Source organism: Dipteris shenzhenensis, chromosome 22 (genome assembly GCF_047967505.1).
Source record: "Dipteris shenzhenensis isolate YYH24624 ecotype China chromosome 22, Dip_SZ_1.0, whole genome shotgun sequence".
In the NCBI taxonomy this organism is placed as follows: domain Eukaryota; kingdom Viridiplantae; phylum Streptophyta; class Polypodiopsida; order Gleicheniales; family Dipteridaceae; genus Dipteris; species Dipteris shenzhenensis.
In genome coordinates this window covers 40,267,878-40,290,412 of record NC_141617.1, presented here as the reverse complement: position 1 = coordinate 40,290,412, position 22,535 = coordinate 40,267,878, and the positions used below count along the sequence as shown (strand labels likewise).

At 40.0% G+C, this 22,535-nt stretch overlaps 1 protein-coding gene and 1 pseudogene across 2 annotated transcripts; both read right to left on the bottom strand.

Moving 5' to 3' along the window:
• Nucleotides 1–17,213: 17,213 nt before the first annotated feature.
• Nucleotides 17,214–17,995, bottom strand: LOC147888103 (phenylcoumaran benzylic ether reductase PT1 pseudogene; annotated as a pseudogene). The gene is made up of 2 exons (XR_015543093.1): nucleotides 17,563–17,995; nucleotides 17,214–17,377 (listed from the first exon to the last, which is right to left on the bottom strand). The product of XR_015543093.1 is annotated as a phenylcoumaran benzylic ether reductase PT1 pseudogene (transcript).
• Nucleotides 17,996–18,045: 50 nt separating this feature from the next.
• Nucleotides 18,046–18,999, bottom strand: LOC147888102 (phenylcoumaran benzylic ether reductase IRL1-like). The gene is made up of 3 exons (XM_087393968.1): nucleotides 18,684–18,999; nucleotides 18,454–18,588; nucleotides 18,046–18,356 (listed from the first exon to the last, which is right to left on the bottom strand). The coding sequence occupies exons 1-3, from the start codon at nucleotides 18,861–18,863 to the stop codon at nucleotides 18,099–18,101; spliced, it is 573 nt and encodes a 190-aa protein (XP_087250094.1). The 5' UTR covers nucleotides 18,864–18,999; the 3' UTR covers nucleotides 18,046–18,098.
• Nucleotides 19,000–22,535: the final 3,536 nt, after the last annotated feature.

Genomic DNA, 22,535 nt, shown 5'->3' with positions numbered 1-22,535 from the left:
TTCCCTCGACTTTGCCATCTCTTCCTTCGCCTTCTCCTCCTTCGCCTTCTCGTTCAACTTCTCCTCCTTTGACTTCTCCTCCTTCAACTTCCAACCTCATGCCATTCTCCTCCTTCGCCTTCTCCTTCGACTTCTCCTCCTTCGCCTTCTCTCCTTCGCCTTCTCCTTCGCCTTCTCCTTCGACTTCTCCTCCTTCGGTGAAATGAAGCAACAAGCTGATAGCTCCTCCCATGGACTCTCCATACAGAAAACAGGGAAGGTGCTTGAATTCTTCTTGCTTCTTGATTGAAGTAAAGAAGGCGTAACAGTCTTGAGTGACTACATCTAAGTCGGGAATGTAGCCCTTGAGGCCACCGGAACGACCATGGCCTTCGAGATCCAAGGCAAAGGCGGCGCAACCCATTTGGACGAAGAGGATAGCGCAACCCATTTGGGCGAAGAGGATAGCTGGTGTCATTGCCATATCCATGGATCATGAAAAGGAGGGCGCGGGGGGGGGGAGTGGAGAGGCATCCAAGATTGCGTGAAAAGTTCGATGCCACGCCCAGAATCGGCGAAGTTTCTGTCGTTGAGGATGTCTTTGAGGCGAAGTTTCTGTCGTTGAGGATGTCTTTGAGGCGATAATACAAAAGGAGCGAGGCCAGAGGCAGGTTGAGAGGAGAGGAAGCGATTGATTCGATCTCTTGCGCTGTCTCTCGCTGTCTCTCGTTGTCTCTCACTGTCTCTCGCTGTCTCAAATTCACCGCGCGCTCTCTCTCCCCCTCGCCTTCTCTTCCTTAGCCATTCTCCTCCTTCGCCATTCTCCTTCGACTTCTCTTCCTTCGCCATTCTCCTTCGCCTTCTCCTTCGACTTCTCCTCCTTCGCCATCTTCTCCTTCGCCTTCTCTTCCCTCCTTCGACATCTCTTCCCTCCTTCGCCATCTCTCGTCCTTCGCCATCTCTTCCCTCCTTCGCCTTCTCTTCCCTCCTTTGCCATCTCTTCCCTCCTTCGCCATCTCTTCTCCTCCTTCGCCTTCTCTTCCCTCCTTCGACATCTCTTCCCTCCTTCGCCATCTCTCCTCCTTCGACTTCTCCTCCTTCGACTTCCCTCACACTCCTCCCTCACCACCTTTCCCTCCTCCCTCGCCACCTTTCCCTCTCCCTCGCCACCTTTCCTCCTCCCTCCTGCACTTGCTGCAACATCGCCACCTTTCCTCCTCCCTCGCCACCTTTCCTCCTCCTGCACCTTTCCTCCTCCTGCACTTGCTGCAACACTGCCACCTTTCCTCCCTGCATAGCTTCGTGGCACCGCACTCAGTTGCACTCACCTTCGCCACCTTTCCTCCTCCCTCCTGCACTTGCTGCAACACCGCCACCTTTCCTCCTCGCCTCTGTCACCGCTACCTCCTTGGTGGGTTGCACGCTACCTCCGCACATTCCTCGACCCTGGCCCCTTCGTCTCCTTCCCACGACAGCTCGGCGCCCATCTCTCGGCGATTGCGCCCCTCCAGTGCATGCTTCAGGGCTCGGCAGTACTCCTCCACGTGCTTCCATCGCCAGACGTAGCTCCAGCACCTCCTTCGCCTTCTCTTGTTTCCTCCTTGGCTCTCTCGTTTCCTCCTTGGGTCTCTCGTTTCCTTGGCTCTCTCGTTTCCTCCCTTCTCCTTGGCTCTCTCGTTTCCTTGGCAGAGATTTTCGTTGAAGGTCGCAGAGATTTTCGCAGAAGGCCTCCACCTTCCACGCTCCACTCACCTTCCATTCTCGTTTCCTTAGCAGAGATTTTCGTTGAAGGCCTCCACCTTCCACGCTCCACTCACCTCCCTCACGAAAGGTCTCGTGCACTCCCATCTTCTCTATCTCGTCCGCCAAGGTACACACTCCCTCGCCCATGCTTTTGTTTTTGGGAATCAGCCAAGCTACACACATCCTTTTTTTGATCTACTTTCCACGAGAAAGGATGCGCTGCCCTTTCTCATGGAAAGTAGATCAAAATCATTGGGTCCATTTTGATGTACTTTCCATGAGAAAGGACGCGCTGCCCTTTCTCATTGAAAGTAGATCAAAATCATGTCAAGGGAGGTATACTAAAAAGCATTGGGGGTATACCAAAAACTTAAAAAACTTTCATCAATTTTTGTCTATGCACCTCAAATTGATTTCGAAATTGTGAATCTTTCTTCTCCTCACATCCTCATCCTCCAATTTTTCAATCTTCCAAGACTTCTCTAGTGAGTCCTTAAGCATTTGGAAGAGCCATGGGGTTAAGCTTTTGTAGGAGCATTTTGGATACCCTTTCCATTGAAATGGATAGCGTGTCAACGCACTGTCCATTTCAATGGAAAAAGGCATCTAAAATCCTCTTGACGCGCTGTCCATTTCAATGGAAAAAGACATCTAAAATCCTCCATTGTATCTTTCATGTACCACCTTCATATTTGAGTAAAGAAGGAAATTTTGATGCTTGTGACACCAAAATGGACAGCGTGTCAACGCGCTGTCCATTTCAGTATCCCAAGCATCAAAATTGGCCTCTTTTAGGCTTCATAATAGAATTTCAGTGTGGTGGCATTTAGGTGTCAATGCGCTGTCAATTTTGGTAGAAAGAGCTTCACAGTTTAGGACATTGACATGCTCCCACACTTGCAACAGTCTTACTACAATAAGATTGGTTGTTGGGATCAAGAATGCTACCACACTTGACCTGCATGGTGACTTGAAAATAAAGTTAGCTTCCAGATCCCAGAGTTACTGTGTCAAGTCTTGCTCAATAGTGGCCTTGTATTGGGGTAGCATTTTATATGCCCTTTTCACCGAAATGGACAGCGTGTTGATGCGCTGTCCATTTTGGTAGAAATAGCACTAAAATGCACACTACTAATGTGTGCTTTCACAGTTGCATTCAACCTATACATTTTAAGATTTTTATTAGATATGAATGCTCTTTGGATATAAGATCTCAAAGAGGAAGAGTGAAGTAGATATAAGGTCGACATAAATGTCATCTATGTAGCTTTCAATTCTGCAAGTTATTTTGACCACAAGGTTGATTTTGCCAACACATTGTATGCTTTTGCTTTTAATCTGCATTCTTGAATCATGCCTCAAGTTAAAGGAGGAACTCCTTGATTGAGGAAAGTCCTCTATGAAAGACCCTAAATGCATGTGTTCAAAATGATAGTTTAAACATGACTCTGGTTAGTGTTTAAAAAATTTAACAGTTGTGCTCACATTGAACTCTTGATCTTCATAGAATGTTTTGGAGAAGAATAGCATGTGCCATGAACAATAGATTTTTTCTATAGTTTGCTATGCTATGTTTGCTCTTGGATTAGATTTTCATTGTCTTGCAATCTCATTTCATATGTCACCAGTGTATGAAAAGGTGTTATTTTTGTATTTTATTTCAGGATGACTGGAAGGAAAGGTAAAAAGCCTCAAGAGGCTCTGCTTCCAAAGTCAACAAGAGGAAAGAAAATAGATCCCCCTGCCCAATCATCAGTAGGTGGGACAGAAGAACCAGGGAGTGCAACAGGTTCTGAGCCTGATACATCCTCTGCTCCAAGAGATGAAGGACCAAGATTGGAGGAGGTTGAATTGGATGACACTGAAGTGCAAGTGGAAGGAGGAGGTGATGTGATTGGAAAATGTAGGATGCTTGATTCAGATCATTGTCCTCGCATTCCATTATGTAGGTTGATCCCCTATGCACGAGTACGAGGATTGCGTGATGATGTGTCTTCACTAAAAAGCGCATTCCAAGTGGAGGGCTACCTTCCAGAGAAAGGATCTTTCATTTTGCAAAAGTGATGGAGAGGAGGTAGTACTGACAGATGATATGATGGAGAGGTGGTCTCCCACTTGGAGAGATGTTGATGAAGAGTTTCAGAATGACTTGCTATCAAGTCATGAATTTAAATTTATGTCAAGAAGGATGTTTTTTGTTTGGGAGGGAAATCATAGGACTACTGCTTGGATGAGTGTTATAAAGGATATCTTTCCTACAAACAAAAAACGACACATAAGAGTGGTTTGCACAATAATTGATCCTAGAAAAATAAGTGAGATTGCTCTATTGGCTGGGCTACAGCGCATGAATTTGTAAGTACTTTGATACCTTTTTTTCTTCCATTATTTTGTCTTGTATAATTCTTTACCTTCATTATTTTTATTTTGTACAAAGGAACTAATCTTTTGATGTATCTTGTAGTATGAATGAGCATGCCATCATCAAACCTAGCCTCCGAGACACACTTATAAATGCACACAACATTTGTGAGTGTGATCCTACGATATTTATGAAATCATTGTCTCCTAATGAAGTGAAATCCATAGAGAACTGGAGGGCTCATGAGAGTAAAGGAAAAAGGCCCTGGTTTCCATTGACAAGAGGCTATCTTGCAAGATTGGTCTTTCAGGTTTAATGCTACACTTCTCTTGGTGCTTATTCTCTTTCATTCCTTTTCTTTCTATAAAAGGAAATCTTTTGTGTAGGTTGAGTACAATACAGAGCTTAAAAAAGCAATTGATAAGATATCCACAAAGATGCCTATAGACCAAAGAATAGAAGCTGAAGGAATGCAACGCGTCCTAATTCAAAAGAGAATTGCTGACAGGATGGGAAAGGTGAGGGTTTAATTCTTCTTGTTGTTACATTTTTTAATCATTTTATGCATCTAACATGCAATGCTTGGATAGGTTTTGAATTGCATAGATCCAGGCTTGGGTGAGGCCTGGTTGGAAAAGTTATTTGCCTTGCGATTTGATGGTCTGGACTCTTGTGTAACTTTGGAGAAGCTACAACTCATAGCAAAGTCTGATTTGAGATTGGAGAAAAAAATCATTTTTCTTTCCTTGTTGGAGGCTACTAAACCAATGAGGGATATGTATTTCATGCCTGTGGGGGATGTGGAGTATAGAGGGTGAGTTGTTCCTTTCATAAATAAACTTATTTTGCAGTGTTTGTATGTATTATAAAAGTGCCATAAGTCTTAGTTGTGTGAATACTATGTTTTTCACTTGTGTAGATGGATTAATAGAGAGATATTTCTTGAGAAAGTAGAGATCCAGGCTTTGAAAGTTCTTGATGACTTGAGGATTGTAACAACCATGGGCGTTCCTTTAGAGACACCAAAAGATTACACAATGCAACAGTACATGGAGGACATAAAATTAGAAGGAAGAAAGCATTTGTTCTTAGCTCTACGATCAAAGGATTCAAAGATTGAGAGTAAGGGAGGAAAGAAAGCAGACGGTCTCTCTGAGTTGGACATGGCTGCTCACAGGGTCGTCTACAGGTTGGTCCCTTTTAGTTTTAATGATGGTGCCTTTCTATATGTTTTGTGAAGCTTATAACAACATTGAACTTGACAATCATTTTTATTTGTCTCAAATTTTTTGTGAACCTTTCTTTATATAGGAGGTCCAAATAATTAGTGATTGTTGATTTGTAGGTATCTTGCTCATTTGGCAAGAGAGAGAAAGATCTTAGAGATTCCAAATTTGTGCAAGAGTTGGGTGGAAATTGGTCATGCTGCTTGTATGTATCCTCCTGGCATGCACAATCACTCTCAATGGGAACTTGCAAATTGTCCTTGGTGGATAGACTTCCCCAAGGGACAAGTCTTGGTGCATGAGAGAGACTTTCACAAGAAATATGCCTCATCTAAGGACATTGAAGAAAGTAAGGATAAAATGGGGGGAAGCTCTAGAAAAACAAAAACACAAGAACAAAAACAAGAACAAGCTCAAAAGAAAGGTAAGAAATATACATACATGTTGAGTTTCTAATGTTGTTTATGATGAGGGTTTGGAATAGTATACTAATGTTATTCTTTCCTATCCATTTAGATGAGGAGCCATCTAGTCCACCAAGGCAAGATCAGGATCAAATGGAGCATGCAAGTAAGGTTCTAGTTTATTTTTGTTCTTACTATCGGTGTTTCAAAATTTCCTTTGGTTGTGTTTGATAAAAATTTTCCATGTAGGTTCACAATCTATCACAAAGTTGGTACAACATTATGTATTTCATAAGGCACAGTCACCAGATAGTCTATCGACTCGTGGTATCACTTCATTATATGCTTGTATGGTGGGTGATTACATAACCATGGGCATGGACTTTTCACAGTCCAAGAAAAATGAAAAGTATACTATTTTGCATGAGTTTTTCATGAATGTAGTTAGCCCTGATCGAGACTACATGCGGTTGGGTAAGAAGATTAAGTGGGTTGCGGATTTTATATTGGTTGACTTTCCCACTGGATTTCCACTTGATGAGAGAGAACCCATCCCAGTTTGGAACCTCTTATTGGAGGACCATGTGCGTTATGGGCTTGCCGTTGCAGCAGCTTCATTATCAGATAGTGGTTGGCTGGCAGTTATATGTCCTATGGTAGGTAAGGTTCAATATCTAGCACTATTGTTGTTATATGTCCTCTATTCCCATTTTTCTTGTATGAGATAGTGTCATTTGATTGTAGGACACTGTATTTCGTGGATGGAGTGCTTTGCATTTGTTCAAGGCTTGGAAGTTGTCAGACGTGTAGTCATTCATGACAAGCTTCCACATGGATATTGTAAATACCATGGTATAACTCTTAAGGTATGCTACAATTCCATGCATGGTGTGTTGTAATGCTACATTCATGAAATTTTTAATGTGTTTCTTTATGTGGGATTGATAGATGCCATGTTACATGTAGTATGCATGCTAGATTTTGATGGTAAAATCATATATTTCATTTTTGTTCCATATGTGTGGTCACATGTAGTCTTTCATGCTATGATACTTGTTGGCTAAGGTCATTCTTTGGTATGTGGTTCTCTATGCATGATTCACAGATGCAGTCATCTATGTTGGCTCTAGTATGTAGAGCTAAGAAGACTCCATCAATTTATTTGGAAGAGAGTGTTCCACTATTTCAAAACCTTTCCATTGATCCGCTATCTGATTTATGGACTCACTATGTGCCTCTCAGTGAGAGGACAATAGTGCCTATGTCTTCTCAGATGGCTCGAGGTGGACTTGAGCGATGTTGCTACTTTGTTGGGTGCCTTTTGTCTCTCTTATGTGTTCCAGGAGGATTGGTTTTAGAGATGGGTTGTGGCACAGCTCCTCTCATGCGTGCTTGTCAGGCTACTGGTAGACCTTGTTTTTCTTTTGATTCAGATAGCAGTATTATGGCTACCATTGTTGAGCCACTTGTAGCAGACCATTCCGGGAAACGGGTGAGGTCAGAGCATGATGGTGATGGGGATGAAGATAGAGTGGACCCCATCACAAATCCATATGATGATTAGTATGGTACTGAACTTAGATCTTTCTTTGATGACATTTGGATATTTTTGGATTGTTGTTATTGTGTCTTTAACATTTTGACTTACTATGGTTTCATTGAATGTATGTTTGATTGTAGTTTGTTACCATGCTATGCAGAAGAAATGGCAAGATTCATGTCAACTAAAAGAAGATATGATGAGAGGCATTCAGATAGGTCACGAGCTCGCATTTACTTTGTTGATGATGAGTGCCAAGAGGAGTAGAATATGATTTAAAAGACCATTTTGATGAGAGCTTGGTGATACTTGTGAGAAGAAGTCCCATTTTGAATATGGTAATATTGCTCTATGTATTATGAAATCCTATGCTTTCAAATGACACTTGGGTTTCTTGACATATGGGTGAGCTGACAGTAATGTGGTAATATTTCTCTATGTATTATGCAATCCTATGCTTTCAAATGATACTTGGGTTCTCCCACATATGGGTGAAGTGGTATTAATGTTATTAAGTATAATTTCAAGCAATGTGGATGTTTTGATTGTAGGAAAATAAAACCCATTTTGAATGCAGAAGAATTGTTGTGTATGTGATGCAATCCCACGTTTTGAAGTGACACTTCACTTTATTTTGATTACTAATGACACATATTGGAAGTTACATTATTGAGATAATTCTGATCAATTTTGTATCTTTTCTTGTGCTGTTAGTCCAAAACATCACTTTTTGACCTCGGGTTTGTATACAAGTCATTTGACACCCAAATCATGTCAACTACAAGAAACATGTATTTCATAGACATAATGTATTTCACATGCACAATTTAAATGGGATAGGAAGGACAAATACAATTACCATTTGAGAAAGCAAAATGTACAAGATGTTGTGCTTGGATAGTTAAATACAATGAAAACATTAAAAAAGGCGTGAGATATGTTTGCAACTTTATATGAGGAAAATGAATACCTAGGATCTTGATGAAGAGAAAGCAAATCAATAAAAGCTTTTGACATGCATATATAGTGAGACTCATAGGCATGAATATACAACTTGCAGCCATATGAGGGACTATGAAATATCAATAAATTGTGCAAGTCATCGTCAATAGACTCACTAAAGGATATGAGAATTGAGTTGTTGGAAAAGTGTTAGTTGCTTTAGTCTCTCCTATGCTACCAAGTCCAAGTTACATTATCAAGATAATTATAATATATTATCAACTTGCTTTACTCTCCCAAATATGGAAAGTAGGTTAAGTTTCATTTTGGAGATTCTTCCCAAATAGTGGATTTCACAGAGCTATGTTGGCTACCTCTATAAGGGATTGTGGAAAAGATCGCTCGCTTTTTTGGGCCCGCTCGCTTTTTCTCGCTCGCTCTATCGACTACCCCGTGGTATTCTAGTCTCATGAAAATGGGACCCAATGGCCATGATACTTTGCAAGGGACTTAAAATCATACACATTGAGCCTCGTAAAAAATATCATGATTATCGGGTCCCATTTGCATGGTCTAGAACAAACATTTCCATGTTTTTGCCCTTGCATCTCCTCTTCTAGTTCTAAATAATGACCTGGTGGTATTCTAGTCATGAAAATGGGGCCTGATGGCTACGATACTTTGCAAGAAACTCTTAATAATCTACATTGAGGCCCATTCAAAATATCATGACCATCAGATCTTCTAGTTCTAAATAATGCTTCGGTGGTATTCTAGTCATGCAAATGGAACCCAATAGCCATTATATTTTGCAAGAGATATAAACTCACCTAGTTTGAGGCCTATGCAAAATATCATGACCATTGTATTCCATTTGCATGGTCAAGAACAAGCATTTCCGTATTTTTTCCCATGCATCCCCTCTTTGGGATTTGAATAATGCCTTAGTGGTATTCTAGTCATGCAAATGGGACCTGATGGCCACGATACTTTATGAAGGACTGGAACTCACCCACATATAGGCATGTGAAAAATATCATGACAATCTAATCCCATTTTGATGGTCAAGAACAAACATTTCCATGTTTTTGCCCATGCATCCCTTGTTCTGGTTCTAAATAATGCATAGTGGGACCCAATAGCCACTATACTTTGCAAGGCACTTAAAATCCCCTAGATTGAGGCCTGTGCAAAGTATCATTTGGGCACCCTTTAAATGTTCAAACCTCTCTCTCTCTCTCTCTCTCTCTCTCTCTCTCTCTCTCTCTCTCTCTCTCTCTCTCTCTTCTCTCTCTCTCTCTCTCTCTCTCTCTCTCTCTCTCCTTCCCTCCCCTTGTTCTTCCTCTTCCCTTCTTTCCTTCCCCGTGGCCATGCAAGGGGCTGCAAAAAAATAAAATAAAATAAAATTACGACCTTCCTTGCCCTCTCCTCCCCCCCTTCTCTCTCTCTCTCTCTCTCTCTCTCTCTTCCCCTTACCTTCTTTCCTTCCCTAAGCCTTCCCCCTCCATTCCATCTCTCTCCCCCTTCCCCTACCTTTTCCTTCTTTCTCTCTCTTTCCCCCTCCATCAAGATGCATCATCTGAAGGTGTGTTCTTAAAACGCTTTTGAAACTATTGCAAGGTGCTTAATGTTGGCATCATTATAAAGTTCTTTGAGATTATACCATTGTTGCTTTTTGAAACTCTAAAAGGTGCTCATTGGCACTGTCATTAACTCTTGGAGATTTTAGAGTTTTGAAACTCTAAAAAGGCATTTATTAACACCATTATTAAGTTTTGGAGATTTTAGAGGACTCTCATGGTAAATTAATCTCACATGTGCATGGACCTTAACTATGTATATGTGTGTGTATGTGTGTATAATACATATGTACGTACGTTTGTATGCATGTACCTATGTATGCACGTACATAGACACACACACACACACACACACACACACACACACACACACACACACACACACACACATAGAGTACACACAGTTTTTCCATGGATTTAAATGATTTTTATTTATTTAAGTTATCAACAAGTTAAGGAAAAGTTAAACTTTTAAATGAGGATTCTTGAAAATAAAAGTTTATACTAGGATTTTTGCACTATAAAGTAATGTAAGAATTATGTTTCTTAGTTTTGCATTATTATTACAAAATGGTAGTGTAAGTAAATAAACTCTTTATTCCAAAAAGGTAGTGTCACCTTTTGGTTTGGGAAGAATATTTTCCTAAAGTAGATTTTTTGAATAGAAATTTAAGTATAAAAATAAATCGAGACCATGCAACAGGCTATATAAGATGTTACATTAATTTTCATAATTTTAATTTTATTTGCTTTAAAAAACTCTCTGTGTCATGTTAAATTTTATAATTTTGATTTCATTTCCTTCAAAAAACTCTTAAAAATTGCTCGTTTTTATGTTTTTATCTATGTTTTGAAGAGTGGGGTTTTCTTAACTTTTATCGAAAAGCTAGTACAAAACTATCTATAAAATGAATATGTACATTGACAAGTCCAAAATTAATGAAATAAGTGTTTCACTGAGGTCTTCTTCTTCATGTAAGATATTCATTTGTGAGAGAGAGATCTCCTAGTGTTTGAGAGTTCTTCTTTTCTTGAAGAGATATTGTAGTTCTTCTGAGAGGTATTCAAAGAATGAGAGAGACTTTAGTGTGTGAAAGACATGAAGTCATTTCTATGTGAGAGAAGTCTGCAATAGAGAAATAATTATTAGAGAAGGAATTTTCATGGAGTATTGAGGGAGTCGTGCCTGACTCCAGAAGCTCTTTACTAAAAATTGCTGGTAGTTGTTAGTGATGGCGAGTTGATGTGTGGAGACATCACATTGGTTGCTCAGACAGCTCTAGGGCTGCACCCCATCAACCACCTTGGAGGCTCATAGTAAGGCTCTTGACTAACATTGTGATTCGGTTCGCAAAGCTTGGCTCATCCAACGGTTACTACACAGTTCCACTCTCCATACAAAGGGTCCAAAGGTTGTGTCTCCAAGTCCAAACATCACTACAAATGACCTCAACACTCTGCAATGAGAGCTCCATGATGAGCTCCATAATGAGCACCTCAAACGGAACTATTGGGCACACACAAGGCTCTCTCAACACGGCTTACCCTACTGCATATAGAGCCTCTCCCACCATGACATACCAAGCTCTAGAATTCCAGCAACTTCAACCCAGGCAAGCAACTCATAGCCATAATCGACTCTCACATCAGTCGACTGTATGGCAAACCACACATCAGATCAACACCTATCGTCATCACTCAAGCCGGATACCTTTATCCACTCAAGGTTATGCAACACCTCAAATGTCTCTCCAGCTTCAAACACATCTCCAAGCAACAAACCACATCATAAACCGCCATGCCACACAACTCTTCCAATCAACAAGCATGAGAGACTACAATGAGCACAGCAACAAGCAAGATCCTTTGACTAATGACTAGCTCAATGGCTAGCTAATAGCTACCTCTATCTATGTGGATGACACGCCTAGTCAACCTAGCTTGTAACATGACCCTCACAACCATGCAACAGCAACACCTAAGCAAGCTACAATGACCATGGGTAGTGCATCCATGCCTCTAATCTTCTATCTCAATGGCCTCTGCCTAGAGATTCCTCCAATGCCAAACCAACCAGCACTCAACAAGCTTCCAAGCTCTACACGGCTCCATGAGAACGAAAAACTCCACACAAAAAACCTCATGGCAGAACGAGCAACTCCACACAACCAACCTCATGGCAGAACAAGCACCAAAGCTCAACGGACCTGTTAGCTCCCTACTTTTGGAAGAGCAATCATTTCTCAACCCACGGCTCACACAAGGAGTCATAATAAAAAATCTCTTTTGTCACCACATCATCATTGATGATGGACCTCCATCTTTCCTTCTCTTCTCCAAGTATCTCTGTTGGTTGACACATGACCGATTGAAAGAAACCATGGTTCAGGTGGGTTAGTCCAGTCTTACTCTAAGTTTCTCTTAGTTTATTCAAGTCTAGTCCTTATCTGAGTTAAGGAGGGTTGACCCTAGGTCAACATTCTAGATAGTGTTGGTTAACTCTCTAACAAGACATGGTAGATAAGAGCTACCTTGGGTCCAAGAGGCTTGGTCAAAGTTATGCCACATGGCAGCCTCATCCAATCGATGTTGCATTATATCTTATCCACTTGTGGCACATCACCTACCCACATGGCAATGCCATGTCAGCTCTACCTATCACCTGATCTAACATGTGGCTATGCCAGCTCACTAATACCTTAGCATCAGTGCCTCACAAGCACACTATGCTTCACCATATGCACCCACTATCCACATCATCAATGCATCCATCATCATTTTTGGGCCCTCTTGTGATTAAAATATTTTGTCTTTCTTCCATGGGTAGTATTTTTTCATCCACGTGGAATTTGGAGGCGCTCCAAAAATCAAAATTGCTCACTAGCTCATGATTTATTTTTGTCTTTGCATCATTTGTAGAAACCTCTTCATCGACACCCCTCCTTATCAAATCGCTTCCCTCTTCATTGACACCCCTCCTGATCAGATTCCATCCTCTCTAAGTGTAGCACAAACCAAATCATAGATAAAATCTACATGGTACAACTTCAAAGATATGCTATTAGAGCAAGATGAAACACAAGGTCTGCAAGGTGAAAAAATCACTTTATGGTTTGAAACACGCTCCTAGTGCATGGAATGCAAGGAATTATAGTGACTTTCTAACATCTAGTTTTCATCCATCAAATTTAGATCCATCTCTTTACATTAGAAAGATTGCAGAAGACATCCTTCTTGTAGTGCTTTATGTTGATGACTAATCATCACCATTATGTTGATGACTAATCATCATTGGCTCCAATGGACATCTCATGTCAGAAACAAAGAGTCAGCTCACCTCTGAACTTGACATGAAGGATATGGGAGAACTCCATGATTTTTTTAGAATAGAAATATGGAGAAATGCTACAAGAATTATAATTTCTTAGGGCAAGTACACTCAAAAGGTACTTAAGCACTGTCACCTACATTACTGCAAGACACTCCCTACTTATATGGAATGCAATATCGATTTGTCACCACTTGACACTTCTCCAGCTTCAGATCCTCAATAATATAGAAAGCTCATTGGCAACTTGATCTACTTGATTGTCACCTTACCAAATATCTTATATGCAATTGGTGTGCTTAGTCAATTCATGCAGAATCCCAAGGAGTCTCACCTCCTTACAGCAAAAGAGAATACTTGAATACCTTCATGGTACATGGGATCATGGACTACATTATGACAAGCCATCTGACTTACACTTCCATGGATACTCAGATGCTGATTGGGCAAGAAGTGTAAATGATAGAAGACCCACTAGTGGATATTTATTTAGTCTTGGCTCTACCGCTTTGTCATGGTAAAGCAAGAAGGAACCAATAGTGGCACTGTCTTCCACCAAAGTAGAGTATAGAGGATCCACCCATGCAGCATGTGAAGCAATTTGGTTCACAAGGCTTAAAATCCAAAAATTGTGTTTTGTAAAGCACCCTCTTCTTATGCAGTGAAATTTAAGAGGGGGTGTTGAAAATGGTGTGTAAATTGCACCATAAAAGTTATGGGAAAACCCTCAATAAACCCTTACCCTAACCCTAAGGGGTCCATGTATACCTTCTCAGTTTTCATGGAATACAACTTAGTGTACAATTAGTAATCTTGTGTGCACTCCTCTCTCTCCCTCTCTCACTTCCACTATCATCATGAGTGAGGTTGGTGTCACCCATGAATTGCTGGCAAACAATCTATTCTCTTCCTTCTATGTGAATGCCTACTACTACTATCATTCCCCTATCAACTTCCTTTTGGGTGATCCAACTGAGATATTTTGCCACAATGGAGAAGAGCAAGGGAGCTAATGGGGCTAATGGGCATCCCTATCTAATTAACCTCTTGAGAGCAAAGGAGGGAGAGACTCTGCCATTTATTTCCACTCTTTCTCTTGCTTGAAGAAGAACTTTCACAAATTTTACAAAGATGGGCCCAATCCCCATATTCTTTAGTGATGATAAAATAAAACCCCACTCCATTCTTTCATAGGATTTGTCGAAATCTATCTTGAGAAAACAAATATCTTGGCTGGTTTCCTCTATGTGTTCCAATCCCTCCCAAAGAGTGAGAATTGCCTCTAAGATATGCCTGCCTTTAATATAAGCCTTTAGGTCTTCCCGGATCCAAATTTCCATCTTGTCTCTGAGTCTTAGTGCTAGTGACTTTGTGAAGATTTTGTAGCTAGTGTTTAACATTGTAATGGGGCACCAGTTCTTTAGTTCCATCTCCACATTTGTACACCATCCATCTATGATGTTTTGATTTTTCATCACTTAAATGCTGAAAGATTGAATAATATTGGTGATTGATTCCAAGGTTTCTTATGCTTGAAATATTTTCATTATTGATGGATGTTGTGATTCAGGGGAAGAGTAACTAATCGGGCAATGGCTATTGGTGGCAAACATTTTTGTGCACATAAGGCACAACCAGTGATGTGGTGAATAAACTTGAGGCTTACTAAGAAAGCCTAGTTTTTGAAATTGCAAATGCTCATGTATATATTTTAATTTTTGGAACATTAGAGGCTTAGCTTAAGCTTATTTACTAAAGTGGGAACAACAAACTCTATTTCTAGAAAAGGCAATGTTTTTTGGAAAGGTTGTGTGTGGCTTTATCTCCAAGTAGTGCACGAAGAGAAGGAAATGAGCTTGTATCAGTTGTTGTTCAAAATTGTTTAACTGATCAAATACATAGGAAGTGGAAGACAAGCACCACTCCTATGGGGGGAGATCACACCCATCATCTTTTCCATTTTTGAGTTTTGAAAGATCGTGCATATTCTTGTGTATAGTTTTTGTTGTGTTATCAATGATTTGCAAGTCTCGCAAGCAATTCCCATTGTAGTTATGTGTCTTTATTGTCACATACCCAAGCTAAAAGAGCTATGGCCAAACATGACAAAGCATATCTTGTTATGGTCATCAAGGTCAAGGCTAGTCCCATGACTAAAAAAACTAAGCAGGAGTCTCCTGATCCTCTTCTAGCTACCTATACTGATTGTTTGATAGAAGACTTACCCCCTCACCTTCCAGAGTCTAGACCTAAGGACCATAAGATTGATCTTATCCTAGGTAGTGCTCCGCCATGCAAGGCACCATATAAACATAATCCCATTCAGCAACAAGTGATTCATTCCCAAGTAGAAGACCATTTGGCTCAAGAGTTGATTCGACCTAGTAGTTCAGGTACCTGTTCTTCTTGTCAAGAAGAAAAATGGGACTTTTTGTATGTGCATTGATTACCGTGCCTTAAATAAAATAACCATGAAGAATCGATATTGCATTCTGAGAGTCAACGACCTTCTTGAAGGTTGAAAGGAGCCACAATATTTAGTGTGAAAATTCACCTCTTATTCACGCTGGACACTCTGCACAGTAACGGCTTCCATTCCACTAGAAAGCCCTTTGTTTGTTGCTTTAGAAGTCTTCAATTGAGGCCTCCAACTTCAAATTGTTCAGTTTGGGGAAAACACTCAAATATATGGTCAAAGGTCGAAATTCTGAAGGGGCAAAGTGGTTAAAAGTTTCCTTGTTCATCATTTTTCACTTTTGCTTTTGGTCATCTTCTTGTATAATGTTTTCTAGCATCGATTCAAGATTGATCTTTGGGTTGCTGTCTAGTTTGACTATGTTTGACTATGTCTATGTTTGGATGATGAACTTCATTGACAACAATGATGTAGCCTATTTGATGCTTGAAGGTGACTAAGTGATGAATGTAGTTTCTATCATGATAGTTGAAGGCTATTTGCACTTGGATGGTCATATTTTGCCTTACATTCATGTATTGCCTCATGAGTGATATGACCCTTACCTTTGTACAAGAGTAGACACTGCCCTTGCAATGACAAGTGGTAAGACCCTCTTCATATTCAATCTATTTGAAGGCATATGGGATGCAAGAAAGATCAAAGAGCAAAGGAGTTACAAGATTGGCTACACCAAGAACCCCTCCAATGACAATGAACCTCACACTATGGTAGCTTGGAAGAGAAGAAGGAAAAGGACAAGACATGCCAAGGACATGCCATCAAAGGGGGATCTTTCCCCACATATTCAATTTAGAATTTTTATGTGTGTGGTCTCTGCCTTGGGATGTCCTCCTAAAAAGATTGGATTGGGTTTTGTAAGCATTGCTAGTCATTTTGTCAAGAAACCTTCAAGAGAGATTGTAAACCAGGGACCAAAATTAAAGTGAGATCATGTTGGAGCTAGGGTGTCCAAATGAGTCTACTGCCAATGCAACTTAGAGTGAGTCTAGGTTGGGATCATGTGTGTTGCCACCAAGGGTGGGCAAGCCACGAAGTTTCCCATAGACTATTGCTAGGGGTCAAGGTTATCAATTTGTGAGGGGGTGTCTAAACAAATTGATGAAGGTATACCTATGTTTGTGTGTGTGTGCTTGTGTGTCCATGTGTGTGACCACTTGTGTGGTGAGTGTGCCTATAGTGGGTGTGGTTGATGATGTGTCAATCAGTAGGTGTGAGTGTGGAAGGTTCTAGTGGATGATTGAGAGATTTATGGAGAGATCAGTGGAGTGATTTGTGGATCTAGGATGCTCTCTCTTGAGCTCACATACAATGTATCACCGGTCTATATATTGGAACTCCCTCTCATGAATAAAGTACTCTTTCTCCTTCATTGTTGATCTCATCATGACTTCTTTTTAGTTCCTTCAAGAAGGAAATATCCGGTTTTATTTTTCTCACATTTTCACTTACAAAATGGTGTCGTAAGGAAAAAATCAACTTATTGAATAGGAAAAGGGTGCATCTTATTAATGAAAGAGTCATAGATAGGGAATTTTACAAATAGACCTTGAATGCATGTGATGTATAGGGTTTATATGTTGACCCCCTGAGTACATGATTGAGATGTAAATACTACCATCTTAAATTTTTATTATAGATACTTCTCAAGCATTGCATCCACAGTTGTACATTGTATTTTTGGATAGAGTTGCGAGGCTTCTACATCATTGGCACCAAGTTCGAAGTTACAATATCCACCTTTCACAAATATGACATGGGTGTATGCATCATACATATTTCTTGGGTAAGGAGCACCTGTAAATGAAAAAGTAAATACCATAGAAAACCATTAGATCAAGAAGCTAGAAATCAATTAGATCAAGAAGTTGCTAAATCTCCATGCAATAGATAAAGGCCCCTTAGAACTCTCTTTTCTCTCTTGGATGTCAGTGTCAAATAAAGTTCTAAATCCAAGCATGAGTTAGCCATATGTATCTTACCTTTCACCTGCTTTATCAATTCTTCCTCTGAGATAATGGTTTTATCAAGGTTCTTCCCAATTTTTCTTTCCCATAATTCCACCACCTCAGATTGGGAGACAATATTTGCAGATGGCCTTAAATGCACAGTTTTATTTAAAGTCCTTGGATCATCAATAATCTTCATAGTGTACAATGCAATATCCTCTTCGCTCAAAAGGACAACTGTTAAGCATATGACAATTGATCAATATCTCTATGATAGATGCAGATAGAGAGGACCAAGCTTACACAAAGGAAGTATTTTAATAAGCTCTTTAGGTTGAAGAGATCCACTCTAGTCTTGAACACATGTTATTTTTTCAATCAAGATCCTCCTCATTGTTGATATGCTGCCTGGTCGGATTCCCCACAATTTGCACCACAAAACAAATTGCATTTATATGCATGTCTTTGCGACTAGCAACGAAGCAAGATGCCCAAATTGAGGTGCATATCAGCCTAAATCCATATACCTAGACAAGATCAGGCAAATCATGCATCGGTTATTAGCTCTTTTATTTGGGCAATCCATCACCTTTCACATTACCGTCACCATAGATCTTAATTTTATCCCTCGGTGGAGACGGAAGTTCCGGTTGCATGAGACTCTTGAGATAATAATGTCCAAAGCCAAAACTCGACACGAACGTGTGAGGTATCCCTGCATCCTCTGTAGCTCTACGAATTTTCAATTTAGAATTGGAAGTGGACTGGACAAGCTCCAGGCCTTGCACATGATCAGCATCGATGCCGAATTCTGATGGAAGAAAGCGCTGCATGCACAACGACAGGGAGCGACAATGACGAATCATTGACGTAAGCCATAACTTGAAGCTGCTGCCATATTGCTAGCAGGGCCGAGTGGATTACCTTGATCGTTCCCACTTCCTTGATGGCAGTGATGATATTAATCTGGTTCAACAACTGCTCTTCTGTCACTGCCGATATCACAATGTCTACTCGTTTTACTGCAGCCAAGACGCTTTCGTAATCTTCCAAGGAGCCCTGCAGTAAACTAAAACACTCCATCTCTATGCCGCAACCGAAAAGACTCACAGGAGGACTGAGAAATAAAAATCAAGAGTGAGAGTACAACGAACCTTGAGGATAGTGATGCCAGAAGCTTGCAACGAGGCGATCAAGTGGGATTTAGACAAAATGGTAGCGGGTCGGAGGAGGACAAAGGTGGGGTGATGAAAGGACGCACTGGAGAGAGCGATGAATTTGCCGATGTAACCTGTGGCTCCGATGACTAGCACTCTGCTCTTCTGGGCTTCCATGGCCACAGCGAAGAGCCAAAGACAATGCCTCTCACAGGCTGAAGCTCTAGTTTTATATCATCGCCACAGCAGACACTGATCTCCGACGGTTCCTGTACACAATGACTTGGTCTTCGGACTTTGCAGGCACAGAATTTCAAAAGTCAGGCGTGAGCATTCGAATTCCGAGTTATAGGAGCATGGCCCATGAAAAGAAACATTTCAACGACCCATGAAAAGACTCACAAACAGCAAAACAACATGCATGATGAGAGAGAGAAGAAGAAAAAGAAGAGAATGATTTTTTAACACGAGGGAGAGAGAGAGAGAGAGAGAGAGAGAGAGAGAGAGAGAGAGAGAGAGAGAGAGATTGCTTTAAAAACCAAGCTAAAATCGCTAACCCCAAGAGCAAACTCCCTTTGGTTAGATGGCATTTCCACTAAGGAGCTTTAAACATCTGCATTTTTTGAAAGCCAAAAAAATGGACTGGTCGCAAGAGTTTCAACTTGCTGATCGGGTTGGAGAAGCTCCCAACTAACAATGCAAATTGTGTTATGGAGGGAGCCGTAACTTTTAGAGTGTTTTATAGAACTCGAAGCCACTTTGAGACAAAACTCCCAAGTGTTCCCTCGTTGCCATGAGGTTTTTTAGCTATGAAAGCCTCCTACAATATAGCCAAGGCGTGGGAATGCTCTCTTAGATGGCTATTCCCTCCTCTTTATGGTTGGAATCATATTCACCCTTAAATATGCCCAAAATGGGCCTCAAATGCAAACCCTAAAGAGTTGAAAGAAAAATATGGCAAGCAAATATAATACTTAAGACATTAGGTGTCTTTTTCTACTAAAGGTCTCCCAAAATCAATGAGACTACAAGTGTAAACGTGGAACATGCTTCTTGCCTAGGGGATATAGTGCTAAAAAACCTACATATGACATGATCTAGCCTTCAGGGCGTAATATTCAAACCCCTTTTTGGACCTACATTTTTTTTCTTATAATAATTTACATTTTATGATTTTGTGAATTAAAATCCCCTTTTGTACATGAAATTCTATGTATTTATTAGACCTAAAAACTCACATATTATAGTTATATATTTTTAGGTGTGACCCCTTAGGCTAGGGCTTAATGAGTTACAAATATTTCACAACTTATTACTTTTATTCTTAGGCTTGAATTTGCTTCTCTCTCTCTCTCTCACACACACACACACACACACACACACACACACACACACACACACACACACACACACACACACACACACAACTTGAGAAGTTAGGATGCTCATCAAAGATTGCTATTATCTTGGATCCTTCATGTTTCCCATAGCCTCCAACTATTACCACCCTTCACCACAATGTGATTTTTAAAGCTCCAAGAGCCACAAGTAGATATATGCATTACAACAAAGACCCTGAGAGAGAGAGAGAGAGAGAGAGAGAGAGAGAGAGAGAGAGAGAGAGAGAGAGATATGGTCTTTTACTTCATAAGAACTTGAATGCCAATGAGACAAATTGGCTCATCCAAAGTGATTCTTAGGAATCAAACACACATAGCATGACATGAACCAAATGTTCAACCACCAAGACCCATGCTAGTTTTACAAAACTTGGTGGGGAAGGATGGCTCACACACACACACACACACACACACACACACACACACACATAGAGAGAGAGAGTTTGCTTTCAAAATTCACTCTAAATATTATCCAAGAGCAAATAAGATACCCTTTCCTAGTGTGAAGATATTCCAACCATAAATAGGAAGGAATAAGACATCGATATATTAGTCCCAACCAAAGAATGCAAAGATAATACTATAAGAATTATAATAATTAACTAAGCACAAGGTGCGTTTTTCTGCTTAAGGACCCTTAAATATTACAAGTCTAAAAGTGGGCCTTTGATTCATACTTAAGGGGTTCAATAGTAGAAAAGTCTATGTAGGACATGCATCCAAAGGGTAAATTCAAACCCCTCTTGCTCTCACATTCTTCTCTTTATAAGAGTTCAAATTTTATATGACTATGAATTAAATTACCTTTTTAGTATGTGAATTTCTAAACTATAAGCATTTCACAAACTATATTGTCTTGTCACAAGATAGACTTTTTTTTTTGGCAGTTGTGGACTCTCTCTCTCTCTCTCTCTCTCTCTCTCTCTCTTGGGGGGCCCATTATATGTAAATCCTCTATATCACGTGCATTCAAGGCCTACTTAAAGTCCCTTGTATATTAATTATATAAGGGTCATTATATGTAAATCCTATATATCATTGTGTTCCAGGCCTATGTAAAGTCCCTTACATATTAATTATTCATGAATAAAAAAAACCATTTGTCTATTCAATCTATGAATACCCACTTTAGGTGGTACCCTTCTATATGTAAAAATATGAAAGAAAAATTTTAAAAACTCCTTTTGTTGAACCCATGTGCTATGCTTACATATTTATGAGTCTCTCTCTCTCTCTCTCTCTCTCTCTATACAGAGGCCGACGGACTCAACACTTGCTGTCTCTCCTTGTCCCACTTGCACATGAGTCTTTACCTAGTATTGGGATCTAGCTTCGCGAGTAATTTCCGAACCTTGTCCATACTACTACTCGAGGTAGTACTATTAGCAAAGGATCGCTTTTTACCCTTACCACTTTATCCTCTGCTTGGCATCCTTCACGAAATGAAATGGGAGAGTTTATTTAAAACTTTTAAGAGATTTTATTTTAACTTTAGAATGCATTCTATTTAAACATGCATTTTTTCAGGGAGAGTGAGGATTCCTTGGAGCACAATGGTCAAGTCTCCATCCATTTCAACACTGTGTTCTCAAAAATAATTACTCCTAAATAAATGCATACTAATTAATTAACTAAATATACATTCATTTCAAAAGAAAGGGAAAGCAATGGGAAGGATATAGGCTTGAAGCATATGCTTAAAGCTCCAAAGTTTTATGCATATGCATAAAGCTTAAGGCTTTATGAAGGTGCTTTAAGCTTTAAAGCTTTAAGCATGTTACGAGAATTGGAATTATCCTTCTCATAGCTAGTTACTTAGCTTGAATTCTCTTGAAACATGTTTCCCAAACACTTGTACTAAAATAGAGCTGTTAGCTATTTGTATCTTGATGTAATGATTTACTGGAAAGGACAATATCTCACCTATCAAGTTGACTAAGAAGGCATGGCAATGGCCATTAGCCTCCACAAAGTCCCCTTCCAAAATCTATTTTATGGTCTCTTAGAACTAGCAATGGCATGGAATGTAGTTTTAAGTGTCTCTAGGATGCATAATAGTCTTGTCTTCTTGATCCACCTTTGCACTTCTGATTTGGAGGTAGAGAATGATGGGAAACAATTGAAATGCACAGTGGTAGTAGGAGAAGCAAAGACAATGATCAATAACATTGAGAAATGTAGAGCACTAACAAGTAACAATACTCTATGATAGCTACGTAATATAGGCTCTGCATCTATTTCTAAGTTATCCCCCTCCTTGGTGGCCTAATCAATGCATCTTCATCAAGATTAGCAACATTTCATCTATTATCAAAGGTATAGGGGGACATGTAGACACCATCAATTTGAAACATTTCCCATCCCTTGAGGCTCTCAATCTATATCCTATGTGCTATTTAACTACAACTTCCAACATTTTCCTTCTCTTGAGTGGTACTAAACTAGCTAT